Below are 22,754 nucleotides of genomic sequence, written 5' to 3'. Positions count from 1 at the left end.
TACACCTCGGGAGTCATCCTTCCGGGCCCCCTGAATAGCAAGTTTCCGATAAAACAAGTTAAAATAGACTTTCTTGAAGTATTCAAGAATCATTTGTATTCGTGGAAAGTTGATAGTAACCCAGCTTCCCCACAGATCTGTGGAGAGAGGCGGCATAACATTTACCCCAATGCCCCGAAGTTATCCCGGTTGCAGGACGGCTTGTCACTGCTGTAGATAAAACATTCAATTCCTCTGTCTGGGGTTCGATTATATCTTCTCCGACATAGTTGAGGCGGTGGCGGAAACATCATGCGGTATTCTCTATGGGCCTATACGCTTGTGCTGGCCTCGGCTACCACCACAACAACTTCACTGACTGACATCTGCACCACGGCATATGCGAAGAAGGCATTGCCAGTAGATGCCATTCAGGGCGTTACGGTTGATCCGTCTTCGATTTCCACAAGTCTTGTCACCAACTTCACCGCCAGCAGCATTTTCTACCCTACCTCGACCTTCGATTACTGCAATGTGACTTTCGCATACTCTCATGACGGCATTGATGGCGATATTGTTCATGTGCAGTACTGGCTTCCAGCTCCAGGGAAGTTTAAGAACCGATATGTGTCCACAGGTGGAGGTGGCTGGGCTATCAACTCGGGATCTTCGTCGATTCCTACTGGTGTTATCGTTGGCGGGTAAGTATTTCGCTTACTATTCGATGGAATGAATGTTTGACTAACCCATTGTATAAAGTGTTGGGGGTTTGACCGATGGTGGATTTGGGACATTCGATACCCAATTCAGTTCCGTTGCTCTATTGGAAAATGGAACTATCAATTGGCAAGCGGCGTACATGTTTGGTGAGACTTTCCTACTTCCGAAGTCACAGCTCATGAGCCAGCTAACATCAGAAACAGGCTACCAGGCCCAGCATGAGCTCGCTATATTGGGCAAAGAGCTGACAAAAAACATCTACAACGTACCCTCCAGCGAGAAGATTTACTCCTACTACCAGGGTTGTTCTGAGGGAGGCCGTGGCGGGTGGAGTCAGGTCCAACGGTTCCCCGATCAGTTCGATGGCGTAGTCGCCGCTGCTCCAGCCTTCCGGTGGGCACAGCAGCAGACCAACCATTTGACCGGCAACGTCATCCAGACAACCGTTGACTACTACTCGCCCAGCTGTGAGCTCGAGAAGATCATGAACATGACCGTCGCAAGCTGCGATCCCCTGGATGGCAAGACTGACGGTATTGTATCGCGCTCTGACCTGTGTTTGAAACATCTAAACTGGGATTCCATCCTGGGTGCCTCTTACTCGTGCCCTGCCCTCAGTGGCTCCGCCTTCGCTGGTGCCACGCCTGCACAGACAGGCAAGGTATCTGCCAAGGCGATCGAAGTCATCAAAACCTTCTGGAAGGGCCTTCACGACTCAGACGGCAAGCGGGTTTACTTCAGCTACCAGCCTGGCTCGACTTTCGACGATCTTCTAAGCTCATATAATTCCTCCACCGACAGCTGGAAGCTCAACATAAGTGGTCTCGGTGGCACGTGGATTGGCCTGTTCGTTGATCTTTTGCAGGAGACCAACATTCCCAGCTTGGACGGCGTGACCTACGATACCCTCAAGGAATGGATTATATTATCCCAAAAGAAGTACGGAGACATCTTCCAGACGACATACCCAGACCTGTCTGACTTCCAAGCCGCCGGTGGAAAAGTCATCCACGTTCACGGGGAGCAAGACTACTCAATTCCCACCGCTTCTTCAGTCCGCTACTGGGACTCGGTTAGAGAGGTTATGTTCCCCAACAAGTCATACAGAGCAGGTGCTGCCGCTGTCGATGACTTCTACCGGCTGTTCCTCATTCCTGGCGTCGGACACTGTGCCACCAACGACTACCAACCCGGTGCGCCATGGCCACAGACAACTCTGCAGACTCTCATTGACTGGGTTGAGAATGGAAAGGCGCCGGAGACACTCGCTGGTTCTGGTGAGATTGAATCAATGTGTCGTTGGCCTCTTCGTCCACTTTGGAGTGCGAGTGGCGAGAAGTTCCAGTGCGTTTACGACCAGGACTCGATTGATAGCTTTACTTATGATTTGGATGCATACAAGCTTCCTGTGTACTAAGTGAATGTCTTGTTAAGTGGCTGAGGGCTGCTTCTATCATTTTGTATGATTCTCTAACACTACTTGCGATTCTAGCCAGATATTATCCTATCATTCTATCTATTTCCATAACCCACAAGGCAGGGTAGCCGAACACGGTGATGTATCGATGTCTTAGCCACATTGTAGATCTCGTAGTTCTTTGAAAAGGGGAACTGCAGCGAAATAGTTATCCATATAGGTTCAATTATCAGTAAAGCAGCTTTCTGATTAAGTTTCTTGCAGTCTTCCCCCCCATTCTCTGAGATGATATGTTGCGATATTGATTCTACTCCATGAGTATTAGATCTTGTTCCCACCTAGGAATCGTCAGAAAACTCTCTCTTTATTGATGGCCCACAGAGACAGAACCCCATCCGAGTCTCCAAGTAATAGAAGAGCGCCGAGTCCGAACTACTTACAGATGGAAACATAATGAGACCGTCGTTTGTTTTCATCTGAAATGCATCGTTTTTTTGAGATAGAGATGCTTAGGCAATGTGCTGATAGCAACGATAGCAAAGAAACCTAACATACCCTCTACAATAGCGAGAGATACATGGGGACAAGTGACCTCATACGAAGTCCATTAAGATATAATATATCGTTTCCAATAGCTTGTTTAGCTGAACAGACAACCAATACATACAAGGACATCATTAAAGAGCCTGCCACATTAACATAGCCACGCCGATAGCCAATGGATTACTGAGCGAGCGGCCGGCAGGCGCAGAATTTTCGCTTACAGTTTCAGTGCCATTAGAGCGTTCCATAGCAGCGCTAGTGGTTGAGCCCGGAGTAGTGCCTGCAGATCTAGTGCCACTAGAGAGAGATGATGATGAAAGGGAAGACGACGAAGGTGATGGCTTGGGGCACACGTTGTCATACACAAACTGCTCAGGAGCGCCAGTGCAATCGGTCACAGACCCAGCGTCAAATGTGCCGTTCGCATACATCCAGCAAGTACCCGAGGCATACGGTGAGAGGCTTGGATTCCTCGGATTAAAGACAACATAGCTGCAGGAATCGGCCTCTGCACATAGACTCAAGCATTGCGATGCACCCGAACTAGCGGCACAAGTGTAAAAGCAGTCACCAGGCGGCGGGTACCCGCAGACCGAGGCAACAGCAGAGGGAGTCGCGGTGGCGGCGCAGGCGCCAGCAGTGGTGGTTGCGCCCCCAGTACACACGGGCTTGCTGTAGACGGACAGGTAGGGATTGGCGCAGTCCGTGCTGCCTTTGCTCGCGTCGAAGGTTTCACCCGGATACAGCCAGCACGTGCCGGTGCCCGTGTAAGGGTTGCCGGCGCGGAAGATAACAAAGTCGCAGGGAGGGTGGGCGTTACAGTAGTCCCAGCAGAAGGCCCTGCCGTCGCTGGCGACGGCAAACTCTGGACCAGGGCGCTGGTAGCCGCAGAGACTGGTAATGAGGGAAGATGTACAGGTTGGTGCCGCGGCAGTAGAGGTAGTGGATGTAGCAGATGTCGCTATGGATTCAGTAGAGTCTGCTAGAGCCTGTGGAACCCATAGGGCGATCGAGACCCAGAAAGGAGTGATCTTCATTGTAGCGGGCGTAGGGGTGGGGAATAAATGTGTCCAAAACTGGGAGGAGTATTAGTATTTAAACAGGTGTCACTAGTGCGAACCTGCCTATTTTTCCCTAGGCAGAAAGGGGTCACAAGCCCTGTCGAATTTTAATACCCCCAAAGTACGGAGGACTCCCCGTAGTGGAGACAGATATAATATTAGGAAGGCCGTATTGCCCTATCCTGGTGAACTTGGAGTTTTAGCGTGTGTTCTGTTCTGGCCCCCAAGACGCGCTGAGTTTTAATTACTTTACTATCTTACCTAGGTAGGAATAGCTTGTACACTCCAATACAAAATTATATAAGACACATTAGTAGCTCTGGAGTACAACCTTGGAAAGGACATCCAAATGAGTCACTAGATACTCAAAAGACATCGTTTGTGGATAAAAGGTCGGAAGTCGGAGCTCATGCTGAACCACTTTGTCTTTCATAACAGGGCAGCGGTCAAGCAGCTGTCCAAAGCTACGGAAAGGCCGTTTGTGGTGTTTTCGTCGAGATTTCATAGGTCCCTACGTTGTATATTGTATATTCTACATATTGTACCGGGGGACCATGTCTTCACTACGCACTACGTAGCGGTATTAACGCCTTTTACTAGGGGATCTTGATGCCTGGATGCCTTAATTAACACCGCCCTCTTAACTAGTTACACCGCTCTATATAGTGTATTGTAAATCATTCATGTAAACATGAAGCTTTTTCCTCCATACAAATGCATGCATCTCTGATTTTTAGGCGGTTTACAAGCCTTTAGGATCCGTCTAAAACAAAGAATATATTTTAACCGTCTCTAGCATAAGTCCCCATATTACGAATTAATGTTCAAATCAGGAAATTGACCCTGGGGCACTTGGTTTTATTTGAGTGAAGGGTTCACTCACATTTTGACATCTTTGCAATTTCGCACCTTTCAACCCATTGACATACCTCCAAGGGCTTCACCAGTCCCCTCGTCCGGGATGGCAGCACAAAGTCCGTGGCTTCTGCGTTTCCCCCCTGAAATGATTTCATCCATCGTGTCCTTTCTGCCAAACAAAGATGTCAAGTCCTTGCGCTTGACGTGCAAAGCCCTCGGCGAGATTTCACCATTCTCCTCCTCACGCGTGTTTCTTTCGGCCAACTCGTTGAACATCCAAGTTTTTCGGGCTGTAGCAGACCATCCAAAGTTTCGCCACGAAATCAGGGAGATCATCTGGGACGACGCACGGTTTGTATTCGCGCCGTTGATATGGGAGACCGTGCACCCAAGCATCAACCCCGACCGCATGGAAATCAACTCCAATGAGGAATGTCCCATCTGGTTCACGGAGGAATGCGAAGAGAACCGCTACAGGATGAAGCATCGGAAATACCGCGACGTGGACCGACCTGACCACGTTGCACGTCAGAACCAGATGGATGCCCAAATGCCGTTGAAAGCCTGCTGGAAGTATTATCGCCAACTATGGGATGATCAGACCTCTACGATCGGATCCGAAGACGATAAAAAAGCCTTTCTTTACGGCCTGGAGCGATTCCCACGGCTCAAAAGAGTGACCATTACGCCTGCGGCTCACGGCTGGCTGTTTGCTCCGCTGTACGAGACACCCATGATCCGAGCATTTCCATACGGATTCAACTATCCGATTCCGCGAGGATGGCACTGTGATCCCGTTGATTGTCGGGTTGTCGAGCCGCTACCGTGGTCAGAGGCAACTGAGGACTACAAGGAGCTATGGAGAGGGGCTCGAATTGTTCTTCGCCTTTTATCACAGGCTGAGAAGCATAATGTTTCCGAGCTGAGCTTCGACACCAACCAACTCCACACCGGACTAAACGTTTTGATTTTCGACCGGCCCTGTGAGGAATACGATCAATTTGCGGCCATCATGAAACGTCCAGGCTTCCGGCGTCTTCATCTGTCATTACTTACTGGCAGTAGTGGTGACTGGGCAGGATTCCAAAGCGGGTTATTCCGTCAAGCTGTGAGCCTGGCCAAGGAATTGACCCATGTCCATTTATCAACTACGTTCAATGATGGATCTCATTCTTCAATGAGGGATCCACCTATTTCCCTGAAGGAGGTTCTGCCTATCAAGGAGTGGCCGAATCTGTCTCACTTGGCGCTCTCTCGTTTCAGCGTTGATACGTCGGAGTTGATAGACATACTCAAATTGGCACCATCCTCATTACGATCTCTTGACTTGGAATTTATCGAGTTCCCCTTTGATGAATTGTGTTTGACTGGTCTACTAGAGAGGATGCGAGAGGAACTGGATTGGACCGAGAGAGATCAACCGCTGAAACCGACCGTCACGATCGCGATGGAAGGCTCTCGCATATGGCCGGGGAGGTTCATCAAGCTTTCAGACGAGGTGGCAAGCTTTCTCTATGGCTCTGGAGAAAATCCCTTGGATGGAACAGATACACGCAGCCCCAAAGACGGATACGGGACGAATCATGACCTTTTTGAGGCGGAGTACACTCGGCCCAACGTAAATTTCCAGGATCTTAAGAAACTGGGAATTATTTGTTAGGAATGCTACCCAGCGGATCCCGAACCGAATGTTTGAATGTCTTGCATTGAGTTTTATACTACTCTTCCTTGTCAATTGGTTTCAACCGTCATTTGGGTGCTACCTTGAGCGCCGAGCTTCAAACCACGAAGAGCCAACAGGACTACACTTGCTCTGCTGATAGCCCCTGCGTCAACGGAGCCTGCTGTGGTGTGGACGGCTGGTGTGGTTATGGAGACACCTACTGTGGAGACGGTTACCAGTCGAACTGCAATGCCACCGCAGAATGCGGCAAGAAAGCTGCTATCCCCGGGACGGGCTGCCCTCTGAATGTCTGCTGCTCAGAATTCGGAGTCTGCGGAACCACGACCGAGTTTTGTTCACTACGCGCAGCATTCGGATTTTCCTTCCAGACGGCTGACTTTTCAATATTAGATACTTGATGCAATGGGATGTCTCCGACGTCGAGCTGGGAATGGATGCTGTGAGTATCATCCCACCTGACTCAGTGCAGAAGAAAATCAATGGCATGCGCTTTATTAACACGCTGAATAGCAACAACAACTCGAGGAAGTTTGCTGGCCGCCTTACACGTCCAATTCAAAGCGAGATTTGCAGCCCGAGGGAGCCGAACGGTCCCTCACAACTCCAGGGTCATCCGATGACTCCTCGATCACGGAAGAAGCTGCGTACCACTCCCTCCAGGCGCGCGGTGACTACGACTCTTTCCATCTCAAGGCAGGTAAGGGTGCCGGAGTGCCTAATACGTTCTTCGGCCTCGACAACACAGTCTACAAACAGGCAGACAAGATGATGAATAACAATAAAGGAAAGATCGGTGGCAGCAGCACTGATTGCGTTGGATGTTGTCGACGATCCCGAAGAAGAAAACATGTGCTGTGGCTGCGCTTGCATGGACTGCGTGTATGGCTACAGTGATCTGAAGAACTGTGAATCATGCGATGAAATTCCGTCTGGTACGTGGCCGTGGGTTGATTATGTGGACATCAGCATCAGCAAACGAGAGGACGCCGAGGGTACCAGTGAGGATGTCCAGTCTTCTCACCTTTATGCAGTCTCCCATGGACATCATGGTCATTCCCATCTGCACCGACGAGTGAGCGGTACGGCAACTCTCTCTTCTTAGAGCGTCCGAGTCCTCTTTACGTGTCTTGGTGGGTACAACGCTGAATTACATGCGCTGAATCAACCCGTATGCCGGAGAGCATACTGCCTAGAGCGTTCCCCTCTTCAATATGTAGTTGTAAATCCTTTTGCAATTGACCATTTAAATGCGCAAGCCTTCAACCGTGTAATATATGATTAGATTAGTAATTAAGTAAGGTATCTATAAACACAATAGATATCTATCTATAGCGTTGCCACCGAAAAATTCCTCTTCACCAAGCCTCCGCGTTAACCGCGCTGCCACTGACAGACTCAGTTGGTCGCCACTGCCCGGCAACCGTGTTGCTGTAGGTAAGTTGGGCGAGAGTAAAGGTGCTAAGCTCGGACACCAAAACCGTGGAATCCAAGGGCACGACGCGGTGCACCTTAGAGTTTTGAGTGAGCATGGAAATATACTCTTCACCGGCAATGGATGTGGCATCAGCGTCAAAAGTCACATGGATCAGGGCATCAGGCGAGTCCTCGCTGAGCAGAGACGTTGACAAAATCCACAATGCCGGGCCACCATCCTCGGTCGTCGCGTCAGCAAGATGCAGTAGACCTGAATTGGCGCCGAGCGGGTTCTGGAGCTGGAAGAACTCCATCTCGCCATCGGATCCGATATGGCCAAAGGTGCCGGTGCCGCCAGTGGCATTTCCAGCGAGAGTGAACCACACACCACTCATGGGACCGTAGGCGGTGGTCATTCCGACAGCGGTGTTGCCGACGCTGGGCGGGATTGGCAGCTGCTCCGTCTCGCCGGTGGAGACATCGATGCGCATGATGGACGAGTCCCAGTCTTGTGTGACGTAGATCAAGCCGGTGGTCGGCTCCTCCTTGATAAACACGGGGCTGTTGAGACACTCGTACAATGTGTAGTCCGTGGGGTTGGAGACATCGGCCGAAAACACATAGTATTTGCCTGTTTGCTTGGATGCCTCCTTGAGGCCGGCCCAGACGCGGTTGCCAATTTCAAACACGCAATGCGGGCCGTTTCCTGGCGCCGGGATATCAATGGTCTGTAGGATTGTCGGCTCAGTCCAGGACTCCTTGCCGGGGTCCACGAGCAGCAGCTTGTTCTCGAGCTGCAGCGACAGCCACACCATGCCGGGATACACAGTCGATGGCCACACGCCATGTAGCCCCGAACCACTGTCCTTTCCCATGGGGAACGAGTGAAGAGCAACGAACTCCTCGGTGGTTGGATCCAGCTCGATCTTGACGAGGTTGCTGTTAGACATTTGCGACAGCAACACGATGTTCGTGTCTGGCACGCGCGCAAACTCATGCGTCTGAGTGGCGGGCGGCATCTGATACTCAGTGAGGCGACGGCTCGGGATCGGATCGTCGAAGTCCTGTGCCGACGCGGTGATAGCGCCGAACGCCAGCGCGATCATGACCGACTTGAAAGTACCGGACAACATATTTGGAGTTGCCTGCTTGGCGGTTTTTGCTTGATGTTGATGATATTGCATATGGGTGAGAAACCCCCATTTTATATGTTCATTAGATAATGTTCAACGTCATATCTCGCAGTGATTTTACTAGGGACCAAGTCGTTGGCGTAAAAAGTAGAGCTGAAAGTTTCTCTAGTGCGACCTAAAACCCTTGAAAGATAGATCCTTGCCGAGACATAGCTTACATATCTAGGTGTAGTATGTAGATCACGGATATGTATCATTCTGGCGATGCTCAGCTGAACCGATCTATAGTATTACAATCTAGGTAGGGACCAAGTCGGTTAGTGTAAAATGTAGATCTGATAGATCTCCTAAAAAGTGCCGGAGATTGCCGAAAGAATTGGACCAATAGGGTCGAAAAGGGATTGAGACTAATGAATGCGCCCTTCAATGTTGTCTCTATTCAGCATGATCAGCAGCCTAGAAAGGGAATTTCCGATGTAGCTGTAGCAAGGATGCAATCCAATAATGCCACTTGTTCAGTTTGCCTGCTATTGTACCAATACAGCAATTGTCGATCTAGAAGGGAACTCCCTATTGCTACATAGTCATCTGAAGTTATGTGGGCCTTATACAGGTAGCCACAATTCAATGATGACAAATTCTGATTAAACTACCTAGGTATGTTGTAGGTAACATTTGCCTGGAACTTTAGTTGCGGTAAAGGTTTAAGGCGTCCAACCCCAAGCCATATAAATCGTCGATGTATATAAGAATGGGGCTAATTGTCTGCTGTTCTTTTCCCAAGGAAAGAAAAGTTCAAATCCGAATGAATGCCGGCTGGAACACTAAAGCATTTTAGTATCTGTTCGCTTTGAAAATGAGAAGAAGAGTAGAAATGAAATAGAGATAGGGTATGAGATTCGCATGTTCTCAATGCGCCGCTTACCTTGTTCTAGATCTGTCAAGGGCTAACCGATAAGTGTGGTTGTAGTCATATGAACGAGGCTTGTCAGAAGCGGACTACTTGCAATCTCTATTTATATCTCTATTCATATGTATTGGTTACTTAACACGTAGGTATAGGGGTGCGGAAGTTACTAGTGCGTAGCTAGTAATATGAAGTCCAAGTAGTAATGGATGAAAGAGAATGCTGTAGGACATAAAAAGGAGGAACTGAATAGTATAGGACCCAGTAACGTATAGTTTAGGGATGTATAATGCGGAAAGGGATCTTGGCGAAGGTCTTGGCTAAGCCTTTATTTGGTTGGTCAGGAAGGTGCGACCTGCGTGGTAAAGTCCCAGGTAATGTGAAAATGCTTATAATGTCATAAGTCCGACTGACAAAATATCTAATCGGGTTCCATAACTCAGTTGGTTAGAGTGTGATGCTAATAACGTCAAAGTCGAGGGTTCGACCCCCTCTGGAACCACGTTTCTTTTTTTTGTTTTTGGTAGGATCCCTCTATCAGTTTTCCCCGAAGGAGTCGTGCGCACTTATGGCGCGCGACTTGCGCAAGGAATACACTGTTCTCCTTTCTTTCCTTAAGCCCTTCCTCCCGCTACATTTCCCTTTCTATTCCCCCATTCAAACACCTAACTTGAGATCGTCCAGCCGATCTTACTCTACCCCTTGTCAGTCTAGTTACTTGTCAGCAATAACGCCACCACATCGCGAATTCGTTTCCAGGTATAACTGGATCGATGGCGCCGAAAACCTCGAGAAATATGAACCAGGGGGATACCACCCGATCATGGTCGGAGACACCCTCCAAGAAAGATAACAGGTTGTCGACAAGTTAGGATTCGGCGGCTATTCGACTGTTTGGCTTGCGCGCGATCTTCGTCTGAGGCAGTACGTCGCGGTCAAAGTTGGCATCGCGGACAGCCCAGATCGAGACTCCCTCCGCCGTGAGCTCAAGGCTCTACAAGCTCTTTCCACACCATCATCATCATCAGAATATGTACAGCAGTACCGCGGCTCCCGTTTATTCCCTTTGGTCCTTGATGAGTTCGAGATACATGGTCCCAACGGCGCACATCCCTGCCATACCACAGCTCCTGCGCGATGCAATCTCAGGTATGTCTCTTATTCCCGTCTTTTTCATCTGGATGTCGCACGAGCTCTCGCTGGCGGACTTGCCCTTGCTATGGCACATACTCATTCAAAAGGATACGTGCATGGAGGTTCGTGGTGTTGACAGCAGTGGGACTATCTTTTTCGTAAGTTACTTTTACAACTAACATTATACACTCAGATATCCATCTCAGCAGTATCTAAATTCGCCTTCCGTCCAGCCTGGATCAGCTTTCAATCGAACAATTCTACGGAAAATACGGGGATCCTGAGACAGTCACCATTACCCAATGCAATAAGAACCCCTTGCCCCCCAATGCCCCGCCAAAGGCAGTCCTCCCACTGTATCTTGGGAAAAGGGCAGAAGAGTTCACACTTTCTGAAGTGGGTGTTCTCCTTAGCGACTTTGGAGAGGCATTTGAGCCAGCCTCAGATTCGCGGCAAGGAAAGACTGTCACACACCACTAGCCTTTCGAGCACCAGAGGCCTACTTTGAACCAGAAACACCACTCTCATACCCATCAGATATCTGGGGGCTAGCGACAGCAATATGGGAGATCCTTGGGATGAAGGCAATTTTCAGTATGGAGTATACAGACATCAACAAGATAATATCTCAGCACATTGATGTACTAGGTCCTTTGCCTTTGGCCTGGTGGGAGTCTTGGGAGGAAAGAGATGTATTCTTTGATGGTAATGGAAACCCTAAGAAGGGCAGAGATGTGTGGCCACCGATCAACGAGGCATTTGAGGAAGGTGTGCAGAAGTATCGTCGGATGGACAAAATAGGCGAGTTTGATAGAGAGGAAGCCTCTGCGATATTGGACTTGATGTGTCGGATGCTAGCCTTTCGGCCTGGGGATCGTCCGACTGCTGAGGAGGTGCTGGACTCAGAGTGGATGGTGCGTTGGGCATTACCTGATTTCCAGCGGGCGCAGTAGATTAGTGTTGTATGCCCACGATGCGTGTATACTTATTCTTCAAAGCTTGTGATACATACACCTCTTAACATCACCCACGAGGATGAGGTTAGTATCAACAGCAGTGAGAAGTAAAAATACCTTCGAGAAAGCCTAAAAAGACAGAATCTACAATGCATGTCCATGGAGAGCTTAGAGAAACTCTAATGTTACGAAAAAAGGAAGAGGGAAAAAACGTGGTATCTCCAGAATCTTTGAATTTTACAATCAGGAACAGTAAGAGAAGAACAGACAAGGAAATGCTAGATGGCGCCAAGGCCCGTATGCGCCAGAGATATCAAAGAAAAAAGGGCCAACCAGGCCACCAAACCCAAATGCAAATGATTGTATGGACCCAAAAGTACAGAGTCTATGCTTAATTTTCAACAGCGTTGCGCCGAACCCATTTCCAGACACCGAAAATAGAGCAGTAGAGTTGAGTCGAAGGGGAATAAGGGCATAACGAATTATTAAAATATCCCGACGTTCGGGGAAAAAAGGAAAGGAGCATTAGAAACGCGAGACGGGCTCAGACATGCGACTGACTGAGACTCGATCTCGATCTCGATCGCTGAGACAAAGAGCGACGACCACGGCTTGAGGGCGCGCGGTCCACTGACGGGGCATGCTCGAAGAACGGAGTAAGATCCGGGTTCTGGCTAGGGGGTGTCTTGGAGGTAGCGGAGTACTCGTTCAGGATACGGTCATCGGCAGCGGTATCCGGGTGCACTTCGATGCCTTGTTCGCGATCAAGGCCACTGTGAGGGCCACCGCCTGTCGGGAATCCGACGTCGGGCTCGTTGTGGCCTCGCTCGATGGGAGACCATCCGGCAATACTACCGGCAACGATTCCTGCCATAGCAGCGGCGGGTCCGAACGTCGAGTTCGATCGTGACCGTGTGTTGCGTCTAGAGCGAGACTCTGGAGTGGCTGGGGTCGGGCTGCCGTTATCGTTGTCGTTGTCGCCGTTCGGCGTGGGCGGGGCGGAGGAATCACGCGAGCGGGAGCCACTGCGGGACCGAGGAAGGAATTCTTGAGGGTTTTGCAACTTGTGGCGGATGTGTCGTAGGCGACCGCCGCGGACACGCTTCATAAAGGCGAGCTGATCGCGGATTTCTTCCAGAGCCGGGTTCCACTCGTAATTGCGGTCCTCGTCTGAGATGACCAATTCGGGACCCTTGTCGCGATGCCAGAAGTGGGGAACGAGTCTGGAGACAAATTCATCCGGAATAAGACGAATGATCACGGCGATGGGTATGGAGATTGCTCCGAGTATAAGACTCACGGCCCACTGCGAGCCTTCGTCCAGACGCTTGACGGAGAAAGCCGCGCCACCAACAAAGATGATCAAGACTTGACCTCCGACAATGATGATCTGAATACCAATGAACCAGCGATTCTTCCAGATACCCTCCATGAAGTTGAGCTTGTTGTCAATGCGACGGGAGTTGTACTGGTTGAAAATTTGCATGAAGACGAAAGTGTTGAAAACCACAGTCTGCAAATGCTCGTAATCCCATGAAGTGAAAATCTTGCCTCCGGCAAAATTCAGAATGAAGGTTACAACCAGCTGATAGATGGACTGTCCAATGATCATCTTCCACATTGTCAGAGTGATCAGTGGATCGGACTTCGATTCGGGTCTGCGGTCAAGTACTGTTGGTGTAGGAGGGTCTGTCGCCAAAGCGAGAGCAGCAAAGGTGTCCATGATCAGATTGACCCACAGCAACTGTACTGCACTGAGCACAGAATCCTCGCTATCACTAGCGACTGCAGAGACAAAGGTGAGAATGACGGCGGTGATGTTGACAGTGATTTGGAACTGAAGGAACTTCTTAACAGCATCACAGACGGTACGACCCCATGCCATGGCCTTGACGATAGACGAGAAATTATCATCCATAAGAATAATATCAGAGGCCTCTTTGGCGACTTCGGTACCAGTGATACCCATTGCAAAACCAACATCGGCATTCTTGAGGGCTTGGGCGTCGTTGGTACCATCTCCAGTAACAGCAACGGTCTCTCCAAGCTTCTTGAGTTGGTTAACCAGGATCTTCTTATCGTCCGGGCTAGAGCGGGCAATGACCTGGAGTCTCGGGATGATTTGGTTCATTTGGCGTGTGCTCAGCTTCCGGAATTTGGGCCCCTCGATGGCGATACCGCCAGGTGTGTAGATACCACACTCCTGGGCAATAGCCTTGGCGGTTACGATGTTATCACCGGTTACCATTCTGACAAACACTCCAGCCCGTTGGCATGTGTACACTGCGTCGGCAACACCTTCTCGGACAGGGTCCTGAATACCGAAGATTCCTAACATTGTCATGTCCTTGAAGATAGGTTCGAAGACTGCCTGGTTGCGATCGGTTTCCGAAGTAGGGGCCCCACGAGGTGGCCATTGATCGAAGTCACGGTGTACCAGGGCAATGCATCTGAGGGAGCGGGTGGCGTAGTTGTTCATAATGTTGTCCAGGGAAGTCCTGTCCTCGTCGGTAACAGGAGCCTCCGACAGAGAGTCAGTGGGGTCTCGGACGATGCGGGTCGCCTTGGAGGCTAGAATCTCCGCAGCACCCTTGACTAGCATTCGGTATTTTCCATTATCCAGCTGCATCACGACAGCCATGCATTTGCGGCCAGAATCGAACGGGAACATCTGGGCGAGCTTGCCATTTGCTCTCGCTTCGCTAAGGACCCCCATTCCGAGGTAATCCCTAGCGAAAGTCAAGAGGGCAGTCTCTGTCTTGGATCCGATGTATGTCTTAACTCCATCTGTCTCGCCTTCAAACGCGGTTGAGTTGTAGACAATCGACTGGAGTAGGACATCCTTCACCGGTGGCGATAGGGTAGAGACAAAATCCGAGGGGGTGATCTCACTCTGATCGTCGGACGAGACACCAGAATACTTTCCGAACCGAGACGTGGTCCCCAATGTCGCAGCCACTGCAGTCATTTTATTCTCTGTCAAAGTTCCAGTTTTGTCGGAGCAAATTGTGGTAGCGTTGCCCATAGTCTCGCAGGCTTTGAGGTAGCGAACCAGGTTGTTGTCCTTGAGCATTCGCGTTGTAGCAAAGGCCAGAGCGAGCGTGACAGCCAGCGGCAGGCCTTCAGGTACCGCGACGACGACAATTGTAACAGCAACAATGAAAATCCGTAGGAATGCTTGACCCTTGGCTTCCGCACCACCCGGAATATCCTTGAGACGAACCAAGAATTTGATGAAAAGGACCACAAACAGCAATAGACCAGAAGCGAGACCGAGCTTGGCAATGTACTCAGCTAATTTGTTGAGCTTGGTTTGCAAAGGAGTTGTCTCGCCCTCCTCTTGGAGGGACATCATCGTCCGGCCGTAGGTAGAGTTCATACCGGTAGCAGTGACCAAGAACGTGCCAACACCCTCGGAGACCTTAGCACCGGAAATGATGAAAGGATCCATCTTCTTCAGGTCTTCGTGTTTCTCGATTGTCCGGTACACTTCCTCGCCTGGAGTTTTGCGGAGAACGTCAGACTCGCCAGTAGCCGAAGATTCGTCGCACTTGAGGTCGTGGCCTTCGATCAAGATCCCATCAACTGGGACCATATCACCGGGTTCCAGCAGCATCAAATCGCCAACCAAGACGTCGTGGACGGAAATTTCTTCAGTTCGGCCGGATCGCTTTACCTTGACCTGTCGATTCTCTTTCTTCTTGTTGAGCTTTGCAAACTGTCGTTCCTTTTGCCAGTCATTCGCTGCGCCGACTGTAACCACAATAATAATGGCCACGAGAATAGCCAAACCTTCGACCCATTCAACGCCAGGTTCATCGTTTACTGGATGGAGCGATTGTGGAATTCCTACAGCAAGTGAGATTGCAGCCGCAACCGTCAACAAGATCAGGACCTTATCGTTGTAGGCGATCCATGCAAGCTCCCAAATAGACTTCAATTTCCTCTCTGGAAGCTTATTATCCCCGTAGACACGTCTGCGGTCGAAGAAACCTTCTCCGCCCTGGGTCACGATAGGACCCTCAGTGGCGGGTGGCGGTGATGTATTCGGAGAGGCCGACTTGGGCATATTCTTTGACGAGGCAGGTGAGGAAGGTGAGACAACATCGTCAAAGCTGACGGTTCCGTCCAGGGTAGTCTCATCAACACTCAAGCCACTTTTGACATCAGTTCGGAGGCCTTTCTCTAGTCCTCGCAGGCCGCCCAACGCATGGAAGGCGCCGAAGCTCTTCGGGTTAAGAAGCTTGTTCAGCTGACCAGGGGAGAAGGCGAACTTGTTGTCCTCGACCTCAAACTCGGATTCACGGCCGGGGTCTGGGGATAGGGCATCCTCATCGTGTATGTCGTTTATGGCGGCATTCTTGGCCAAATCGGATCGTGATTCTTGGGATGCCGAGGGCACGTATGTGTCGCCGCCGTAGGTGCTCGATGTTTGGCTGGTCTCGTCCGACTCCAAGGAGTTGCCTCGGGAGCGTGTGCCGGGGACGGAAAGGAAGTTTGAATGTGCCTCGGGCGCCTTCGTCTTGGGTGAGGAGATGTTGTGGGGTGAGGTTGGTCGGCTCTCACGGTCACGAGCTTCGGAGGAGGCATTGGAGCGAATGGAGGCTGTGGACCGCATATCCGTGGGAGAGACACTGCCATTGCTGAGCAGTGCGGTTGTGTCGGGGGCAGTTGCGTTATCGGTGTAGGTCTGTGATCCTCCGGAAAGGACTTGGATGGGAGGGTGATCGCTATCGGGGGAGTTCACGGCCGAGGTATCGATGGTAATTGTCGGCGCGCGCTCTCTGCGCAGGGTTGAGGATTGTCCCGGCTCATCGTTTGGGCGCGGGTCGGACATTGTGGGAGTGTTTATTCAATGGGCGATTCATGCGTGGCACCCGGGGATGATAGTTCATGTAAGAAGTGTAGAGAGAAAATGATAAGAGCTCCCCTAAACTCCTAAACTCCTAGACACAAGGGTTGGAGAGGTGTGAAAGTGTAAAAGATAGGAGGCAAGGTAATAATATAAGTTGCCTCGGGGAGAGACGTCAATTTGCTCTCCACTACGTTCGAGAACTTCCACTTTTATTACTTACTGTAACAGAGTAGATGGTATTGGATTTCTTTAATTTCTCCACTTTTGGAGATCGAGCACAGCCTCTACTGTTTCTACAGATACAATGTATATGATATACTCTATTAACTTATAAACATTGAACTTATAATAGAGACGTTGGACGTTTTGTTGACAAGAAAATTCTTCATATTTACGGTAAACAACGAATAAGGAGCAAATACCGCAAAGACCAATACCAAGCTCTATAGTGCCTTGCACTGCCTCACTCGCCAAGACATGCTCGAGATCCCGATTTGGCAATTAAGGGGGGAATTAAAAAAAAACTGGAGATTGAATATGAACTGGATATAGTACTATGTTGTAATTTAAATAAAATGAAGAATTGGAGGTTACAATCAAAGCTCAGACACCATCTAACTACATATGTATGTTGTACGGAGTATGTCTCTTTAAATACATGTGTATGCCCTTGACAGAGTGGTGACGTCCCCTACATATGATCGACGTGGACGGAGTCCGACGTAGCATCCAAGACTTCCTTTTTGCTTTGGATCTACTTTACAGAAGAAAATCAAACTCTGATTCCCGGAACTTGACGGACCATAACTGGTTTCTCCTGCCAAGTACCTCGCTATTAGTATGTTGTAGGGGTTATAGCTCACACCACATAAAACTCAGCCACACTCAGACCATACAATTGATCCTTGCATAGCACATCGTACGGCGTCGATGTAACTACAGAGTACGAATACGATAGACTAAACTGACTCAAATCCATGGATACCTACCTAGGTACTCTCCAAAGCTTATCTAAAGTACTACTAGCTTGGCTTCTCTACCCCAAATCGGGCATATATACCTACAATAATAGCTACGTTGTACAAGATACACCTCAAGATAAAATTTCCGTCAGCCCAGTAACACATGGCAACACTAAAATCATCTTATTCTCCTCAGCTCAGACAACCCCGTGGCCATCTCGCCTCGCCACCAAACAGAGCCCAATCAAAACCCAAAGCCTCAAAAAGCAGAAAATCTCCAACCCAACCAACAAATATGGCCTCACCGCCGTCCCACCCCCAGCCCAAGATCTACAATATACTCTGAACAGCACTTCCCCCAACCCCAATCCCCCAAACCCCACTAGCACAACACATCAACGTCTATGCGCGCACACACCTCCCTAGAAAGACATGCAACCATTCACGAGCGTACCACTCCGGGCTCGCGATCAAACGCTACTGATTCCCGTTTGCGGACTGGGACTTTAATGAGGAGGATTTCCTCGCTTGTTTGTTGCGTGACATTGGAACCACGGAGGCCGATATCACCGGCCACCAGATGGAGTTTTGAGTTCTTCGGCGTGCTGGCATTGCGTGTCTTGCAGGATTATATCCAGATAATACTCACGTGTCCAGTGAAGACGAAGACGAAGTTAGTGTAGGCGCCCATATTCGTGAGCGGGGAGGACTCCGACGGTGAAAACCCCGCGCAAACAGGCTGAGAGCGTGGCGGAGGATTTGTCTCTCGTTGGTAACATCACCGCTGTGGTGTGGGACAGTTGCTGCAACTGGTGACGATCTCTGGTATGTATATCCTTGATGTTTATCGGTTAACGTCTCTACCCATAAGGTCTAGGTATCCTATCTGTAGATATCTGGCGGTTTATGTCACTGTACATCTTCCTGACACCCCAGATGACTGCTTTCCTCTTGGTGAATATGTCCATAGCTGTGTTTCAGTGACTTGATCTCACTTTAGCTTAAACTTCGACTGTGGGCCTATGTTGTACAACATGCTCAGCTCCGATCTCCAAACGCCAATCTTCCTTGCAGATAACATCGGTGCATACCGCGATCTCGTCTATGCAGATACTACCAATGGTATCTCGATGCATTTCCCCCGCAAACGCTGGAGTCACTGCTTTGCTTTGCAGCCACCATCCAGCGCGAGAATGGTCCCAACCCTTGGGCATATATCACCGCGACAAGCTAGTGTGACAAAAGACGATGTTGGTGTATTCGTAGATGTCCTATTGACATGTGGTAGCTGTAGTAAAATGAAGTAACCTATCCTCCATCCATGTTTGATCCAGTTTCATTCATATCAGAAGCCCGCCGTTAAAACTCAAATCCACTCAAATCCCATGCTAATGTACACAGAACAAATCGCCGCTAGATCTACTGCTCCCGGTCTGCGGACGATACGATCCCAAGCCTCTTCTTTTCTTCTTCCGAGATCGTGACATCCCAGATCTTCAGTTCCTGGCCTTTTTCGAAAGTAGTGTGGTCCATTGGGGACCGGCGCTGGCTGGAGTCCCGGATGACCAGGGCCTTGCTTGACAAAGCGAGCACATCGACAAGCTCGGCCATGCGACGTGACTTTGTAAAGGCGCGAGTGATGTGCTCGTAGTTTGCAGCCCAGATAGACACAACCATGCAGGAGGTCAACAGGTCGTGCCGCTCGAGGGTGTGGCTGGCGTAGTACAAGGCGTTGTGCCAATCAAGAAGCAGCTCTGGAATGTAGGTCGTCCGAATGTGTTCGAAGTCTTCTTCTTCCTCGGCTGTAGGAACGGATTAGTCTCGAGATTTCAATGCCGCGACATCAAGTACATACCATCGGTAGATGTGGGTAGCCAGTCTTCAACGACCACTACTCCAACGCACTCTTCTAACATGGTGATGCATTCGTTCATGTCTTGATCCATGCCCTTCAAGGTGCCCGAGTCGCGTCGGCGTTTGGTCCTGGATCGATTAGCTTTGGCAATGAGATGAAGCAGAAAAGGGTGAACTCACTTGGACATCTGCTCGTGCACCTGTGCAAATTGCTCCACGGCATCAAATCCGATAGCCAAACCCTCCAGATCTAGAACCCTATGAGCCTTGTAGTATGCCGAGACTAGGGCAATGTTGTTGGAGCCGGAAAGACTTCGCCGGTGGAGGCTGTTTCTCTTTGACTTGGTGGGGCTAGTTGGCGTAGTTGCCTCGGTGTGTGCCTCTTGCGGAGGCATCGAAATGATATCGGATCCGAATTTTTCAATTGAGATATCAGCCAATCGAAGACGGAAACTCAACTCGCGAGCAGCGGCAAGCTTATCAGCAACTAGTAAAAGTCAGTTCGGCCGGGTTCTCAACAACAGGAGGGTCAGAAACATACGGAAGAATTTGCGATACAGCCAGGATCCAAGATCGCAAATCTTATCCCACTGTCCATCTACGTAGCGAAGCCACTCTAGACTGCGAATCATCCTGTCATCTTCCGGAGCGACGGAAGTCCCAATCAAATCGGTCTTGGGTGACACCAATGCTCGGGAACCGTCAGGTCGTCGCAACACTCTCGAATAACCAGTGACCCCTCTAGAATGATCAACCGCAGAGACATGCTCCTTCACCCACGCCCATTGAACATCAAGAACAGTTTCCATGTCAATATGATGTTTCCGTGCGAGCCGAACTTGCCGTACTTTCTCTTGCGGGTCAACAATTTCAATGAGGATCTTGGATAGAACTTCGTGTCCCATTGGCGCGGGAAGGAGTGATACGTAAAGTGGGACAAGATGGAATAGACCTCTGTCCTCCAGGTTGGCAATATGTCCAGCCACGATCACCGACGCCGTTTCAACGAAATGGGCATCCACGCGAGCGTAGCCCCTCGCACTGGCCACGACGTAAACATGAGCTGCAATTCTGAGAGCTTCTTCGTCATCGGCAGCTATGAGGAAAGATTCATCTACTGGCTTGCGCACGATCTCTGGGATAACAGAAGTATTCCCGTATTTATCAGCGCTGACTTGAGATACAGCGTGAGCCAGAGAAGTGAAGAATGTATCGTAACCTTTGCTGAGAATCGTGGCCTGGATGTTGCGGAACGGATTACGCGCTTCGCCGCTGACCCGGTCGTTACCCTTGAGATAGACAAGGAACTTTTGGAGTTCTGCGTGCCCAGCGGGTTCCGGCTTGAATGCCACAGGGGTGTTGGGGGAGTGGCTGAGTTTCCGCTGGAATTGCTTGCAAAATCCCTGATAGCGTGAGAGCACGACACGGTTGAAGTACACGTAGAGGAAGTCGTCCCAGCTGCGGCAGACACTAGCTGCAGCGTCGGTTTCGCCAGCAAGCAGAGCGTAGACCGCTCGTTGGAATTCATCGGTATTGGGATCGCGTGTTAGCGCAGAGCAAGCGGTACGCCATGAATCGTGGGCTCGACTGTTCATCAAGCGGGTGTGGCCATCGTCAGATGGGTATCGAGAACTTGCCGACTCGGGATCCACACTAGAACCGCACAAGCTGACAGCCCTCCATCCTTCCAGACGACCCTCTGCCCACTCACGAATCTTAGTCCAGTTCTCGCCCTGTCTGAGCATCTTCCAGCAAGTTATCCAAGTGGCGCGCTCGAAGAATTCGTCCTCCTTTTCTAGACTGTGTTTCTGACGAGTGAGAGCATCGGGGTCGAGTTGAGTAACTAGCGGTTTCTGTTCATCTTTGCTCAAAAGCGAGCGCGAGATTCCCGGGTCATTGGGCTCGAGAGGTTGTGGCCAGGCGCGCAAACGTTTGTGGCCCTTGATCGATTCCTTGGTATGAAGCCATCCGGTTGTGAACAATCCTTGGCCGCTTCGAGATTGCTCCTCCATTTCCGTGATCAGGGTATCAAACTCCTGGCTTCCTGTCTTCGAGGTCTCCTCCAACCACCGCATGGCAACCACGCACTCAAGTCCATATTGGTCGGCATTGAGGAACTCTTCCCAGATCTCGCGATCGCTTGAGTAGCGGTGAAGGTTTTGGAAAGCTGTCTGTCGTCCTGCCTTGTAACTGGCCCGGCTGGAGGGGTCGTCAATGCTGATCAGGTTCAGCAGGAGGCGCCAAGTGTCGGCCTCAAGTTGCAATCGGCGTATTTCCTCGTAATTTCTGGTGACTTGCGACCCGCTCGACCGAAGGCCTGTCTTTGTTCGGTCCACGGTCTGCTGGGTCTCGATTTCCTTAATCGCATTGTTCGCAATGTCGCGGTAGCTCTGCACAAGCTTATAAGCTGCCTGGGCGCTGTTGAAATCGTCGGTTGAATTGTCGCGTTTGAACTGATCCAGCTTATCGGCGAATGCTTCGATCTGGCGAGTGACGCGGTCAGCCGTCCGGCGAAGGGGGTGCAGTGCTTCCTGGGCGCCTGCGGCGGTGAACAATGGGGCGTCTGGATTAGAATTTAGCAAATGCGATCTAAAAGTGGATTTTGAGCCGACCTTGATACTTGCCCGATGCGCCAAAGGTAGACTGCATAGAGGGCTCAGGATCAGAAACATCGGACCCAGTCTCCGAGACGGTGTCGCCATCCATATCTTCGTCCATGTCCTCATCTTGGTCTTCCGATTGGTCTTCCGATTGATCTTCAGATTGATCTTCCGAAATTTGTTCCTCGTCCTCCAATTCTTCATCCTCATCGAAAGATTGTTGCGAATCGTCGTCAATGTTGATGACCTCGTTTTGCCTATGCGGCTGGGCAACCTATGAAAGGATTAGGAGATAACAAAAAGCAGAGAGCAAAAGGAATGAACACACCTGTGTGAATGAGGCCCCAGCGGCCGATCGAGTTAAAGGCGCCATGATGGGAGACTTGGTTAGAAGGGAGAAGAGAGAGAGGAGCTCTTGAGGAATAAGTTGTGTTTGTCTCTTTTGGTTTTCGCGTTGCCAGACTAACCCCAAAAAAGGACTAGCGGCAACACCAGCAGCTATTTCTACGAATTTTCGCCCGCGCCCTTCTCTCCTTCTTTTCTTTTCTTCTCTAATGTCTATAGGCTTTCATTAGAGTCTCGGTATGAAAACTCAATTTTCGTACAGGTCCATGAGGCCTCTTTGCGTGCTCACGATTGTCTTATAATAAATGCAGTTCTTCAATTAGCCTGGTTTCC

The 22,754-nt window shown here is 50.1% G+C and overlaps 9 protein-coding genes across 9 annotated transcripts; 3 read left to right on the top strand and 6 right to left on the bottom strand.

The window, feature by feature from the left end:
- Positions 1 to 291: 291 nt before the first annotated feature.
- Positions 292 to 2,116, top strand: N7519_011571 (putative tannase; the record flags this gene model as incomplete). The annotated part of the gene is made up of 2 exons (XM_057298344.1): positions 292 to 680; positions 739 to 2,116. The coding sequence occupies 2 exons, from the start codon at positions 292 to 294 to the stop codon at positions 2,114 to 2,116; spliced, it is 1,767 nt and encodes a 588-aa protein (XP_057146226.1).
- A 677-nt stretch (positions 2,117 to 2,793) lies between these two features.
- Positions 2,794 to 3,696, bottom strand: N7519_011570 (uncharacterized protein; the record flags this gene model as incomplete). Its single annotated transcript, XM_057298343.1, has 1 exon — positions 2,794 to 3,696. One exon carries the CDS (start codon positions 3,694 to 3,696, stop codon positions 2,794 to 2,796), a length of 903 nt encoding a protein of 300 aa, XP_057146225.1.
- Positions 3,697 to 4,681: 985 nt separating this feature from the next.
- N7519_011569 (uncharacterized protein) lies at positions 4,682 to 6,238 on the top strand (the record flags this gene model as incomplete). The annotated part of the gene is made up of 1 exon (XM_057298342.1): positions 4,682 to 6,238. The coding sequence occupies one exon, from the start codon at positions 4,682 to 4,684 to the stop codon at positions 6,236 to 6,238; it is 1,557 nt and encodes a 518-aa protein (XP_057146224.1).
- Positions 6,239 to 6,473: 235 nt separating this feature from the next.
- Positions 6,474 to 7,307, bottom strand: N7519_011568 (uncharacterized protein; the record flags this gene model as incomplete). Its single annotated transcript, XM_057298341.1, has 3 exons — positions 6,474 to 6,686; positions 6,911 to 7,147; positions 7,284 to 7,307. The coding sequence occupies 3 exons, from the start codon at positions 7,305 to 7,307 to the stop codon at positions 6,474 to 6,476; spliced, it is 474 nt and encodes a 157-aa protein (XP_057146223.1).
- Positions 7,308 to 7,617: 310 nt separating this feature from the next.
- N7519_011567 (uncharacterized protein) lies at positions 7,618 to 8,808 on the bottom strand (the record flags this gene model as incomplete). Its single annotated transcript, XM_057298340.1, has 1 exon — positions 7,618 to 8,808. The coding sequence occupies one exon, from the start codon at positions 8,806 to 8,808 to the stop codon at positions 7,618 to 7,620; it is 1,191 nt and encodes a 396-aa protein (XP_057146222.1).
- Positions 8,809 to 11,445: 2,637 nt separating this feature from the next.
- Positions 11,446 to 11,802, top strand: N7519_011566 (kinase-like domain-containing protein; the record flags this gene model as incomplete). The annotated part of the gene is made up of 1 exon (XM_057298339.1): positions 11,446 to 11,802. One exon carries the CDS (start codon positions 11,446 to 11,448, stop codon positions 11,800 to 11,802), a length of 357 nt encoding a protein of 118 aa, XP_057146221.1.
- Positions 11,803 to 12,349: 547 nt separating this feature from the next.
- pmcA (putative P-type calcium ATPase) lies at positions 12,350 to 16,642 on the bottom strand (the record flags this gene model as incomplete). The annotated part of the gene is made up of 1 exon (XM_057298338.1): positions 12,350 to 16,642. One exon carries the CDS (start codon positions 16,640 to 16,642, stop codon positions 12,350 to 12,352), a length of 4,293 nt encoding a protein of 1,430 aa, XP_057146220.1.
- A 1,422-nt stretch (positions 16,643 to 18,064) lies between these two features.
- N7519_011564 (uncharacterized protein) lies at positions 18,065 to 18,313 on the bottom strand (the record flags this gene model as incomplete). Its single annotated transcript, XM_057298337.1, has 2 exons — positions 18,065 to 18,241; positions 18,272 to 18,313. 2 exons carry the CDS (start codon positions 18,311 to 18,313, stop codon positions 18,065 to 18,067), a joined length of 219 nt encoding a protein of 72 aa, XP_057146219.1.
- Positions 18,314 to 19,041: 728 nt separating this feature from the next.
- Positions 19,042 to 22,449, bottom strand: N7519_011563 (nucleoporin Nup84/Nup107 family protein; the record flags this gene model as incomplete). The annotated part of the gene is made up of 6 exons (XM_057298336.1): positions 19,042 to 19,424; positions 19,478 to 19,605; positions 19,657 to 19,963; positions 20,018 to 22,039; positions 22,089 to 22,350; positions 22,405 to 22,449. 6 exons carry the CDS (start codon positions 22,447 to 22,449, stop codon positions 19,042 to 19,044), a joined length of 3,147 nt encoding a protein of 1,048 aa, XP_057146218.1.
- Between the last annotated feature and the right edge of the window lie 305 nt (positions 22,450 to 22,754).

The sequence above is a fragment of the Penicillium mononematosum genome, assembly GCF_028829835.1.
Source record: "Penicillium mononematosum strain IBT 11891 chromosome Unknown utg000005l:1.0-9366267.0:1.0-9372171.0, whole genome shotgun sequence".
Lineage (NCBI taxonomy): Eukaryota > Fungi > Ascomycota > Eurotiomycetes > Eurotiales > Aspergillaceae > Penicillium > Penicillium mononematosum.
The sequence above is the reverse complement of the archived record's forward strand: the minus strand, read 5'-3'. Positions and strand labels throughout refer to the sequence as shown.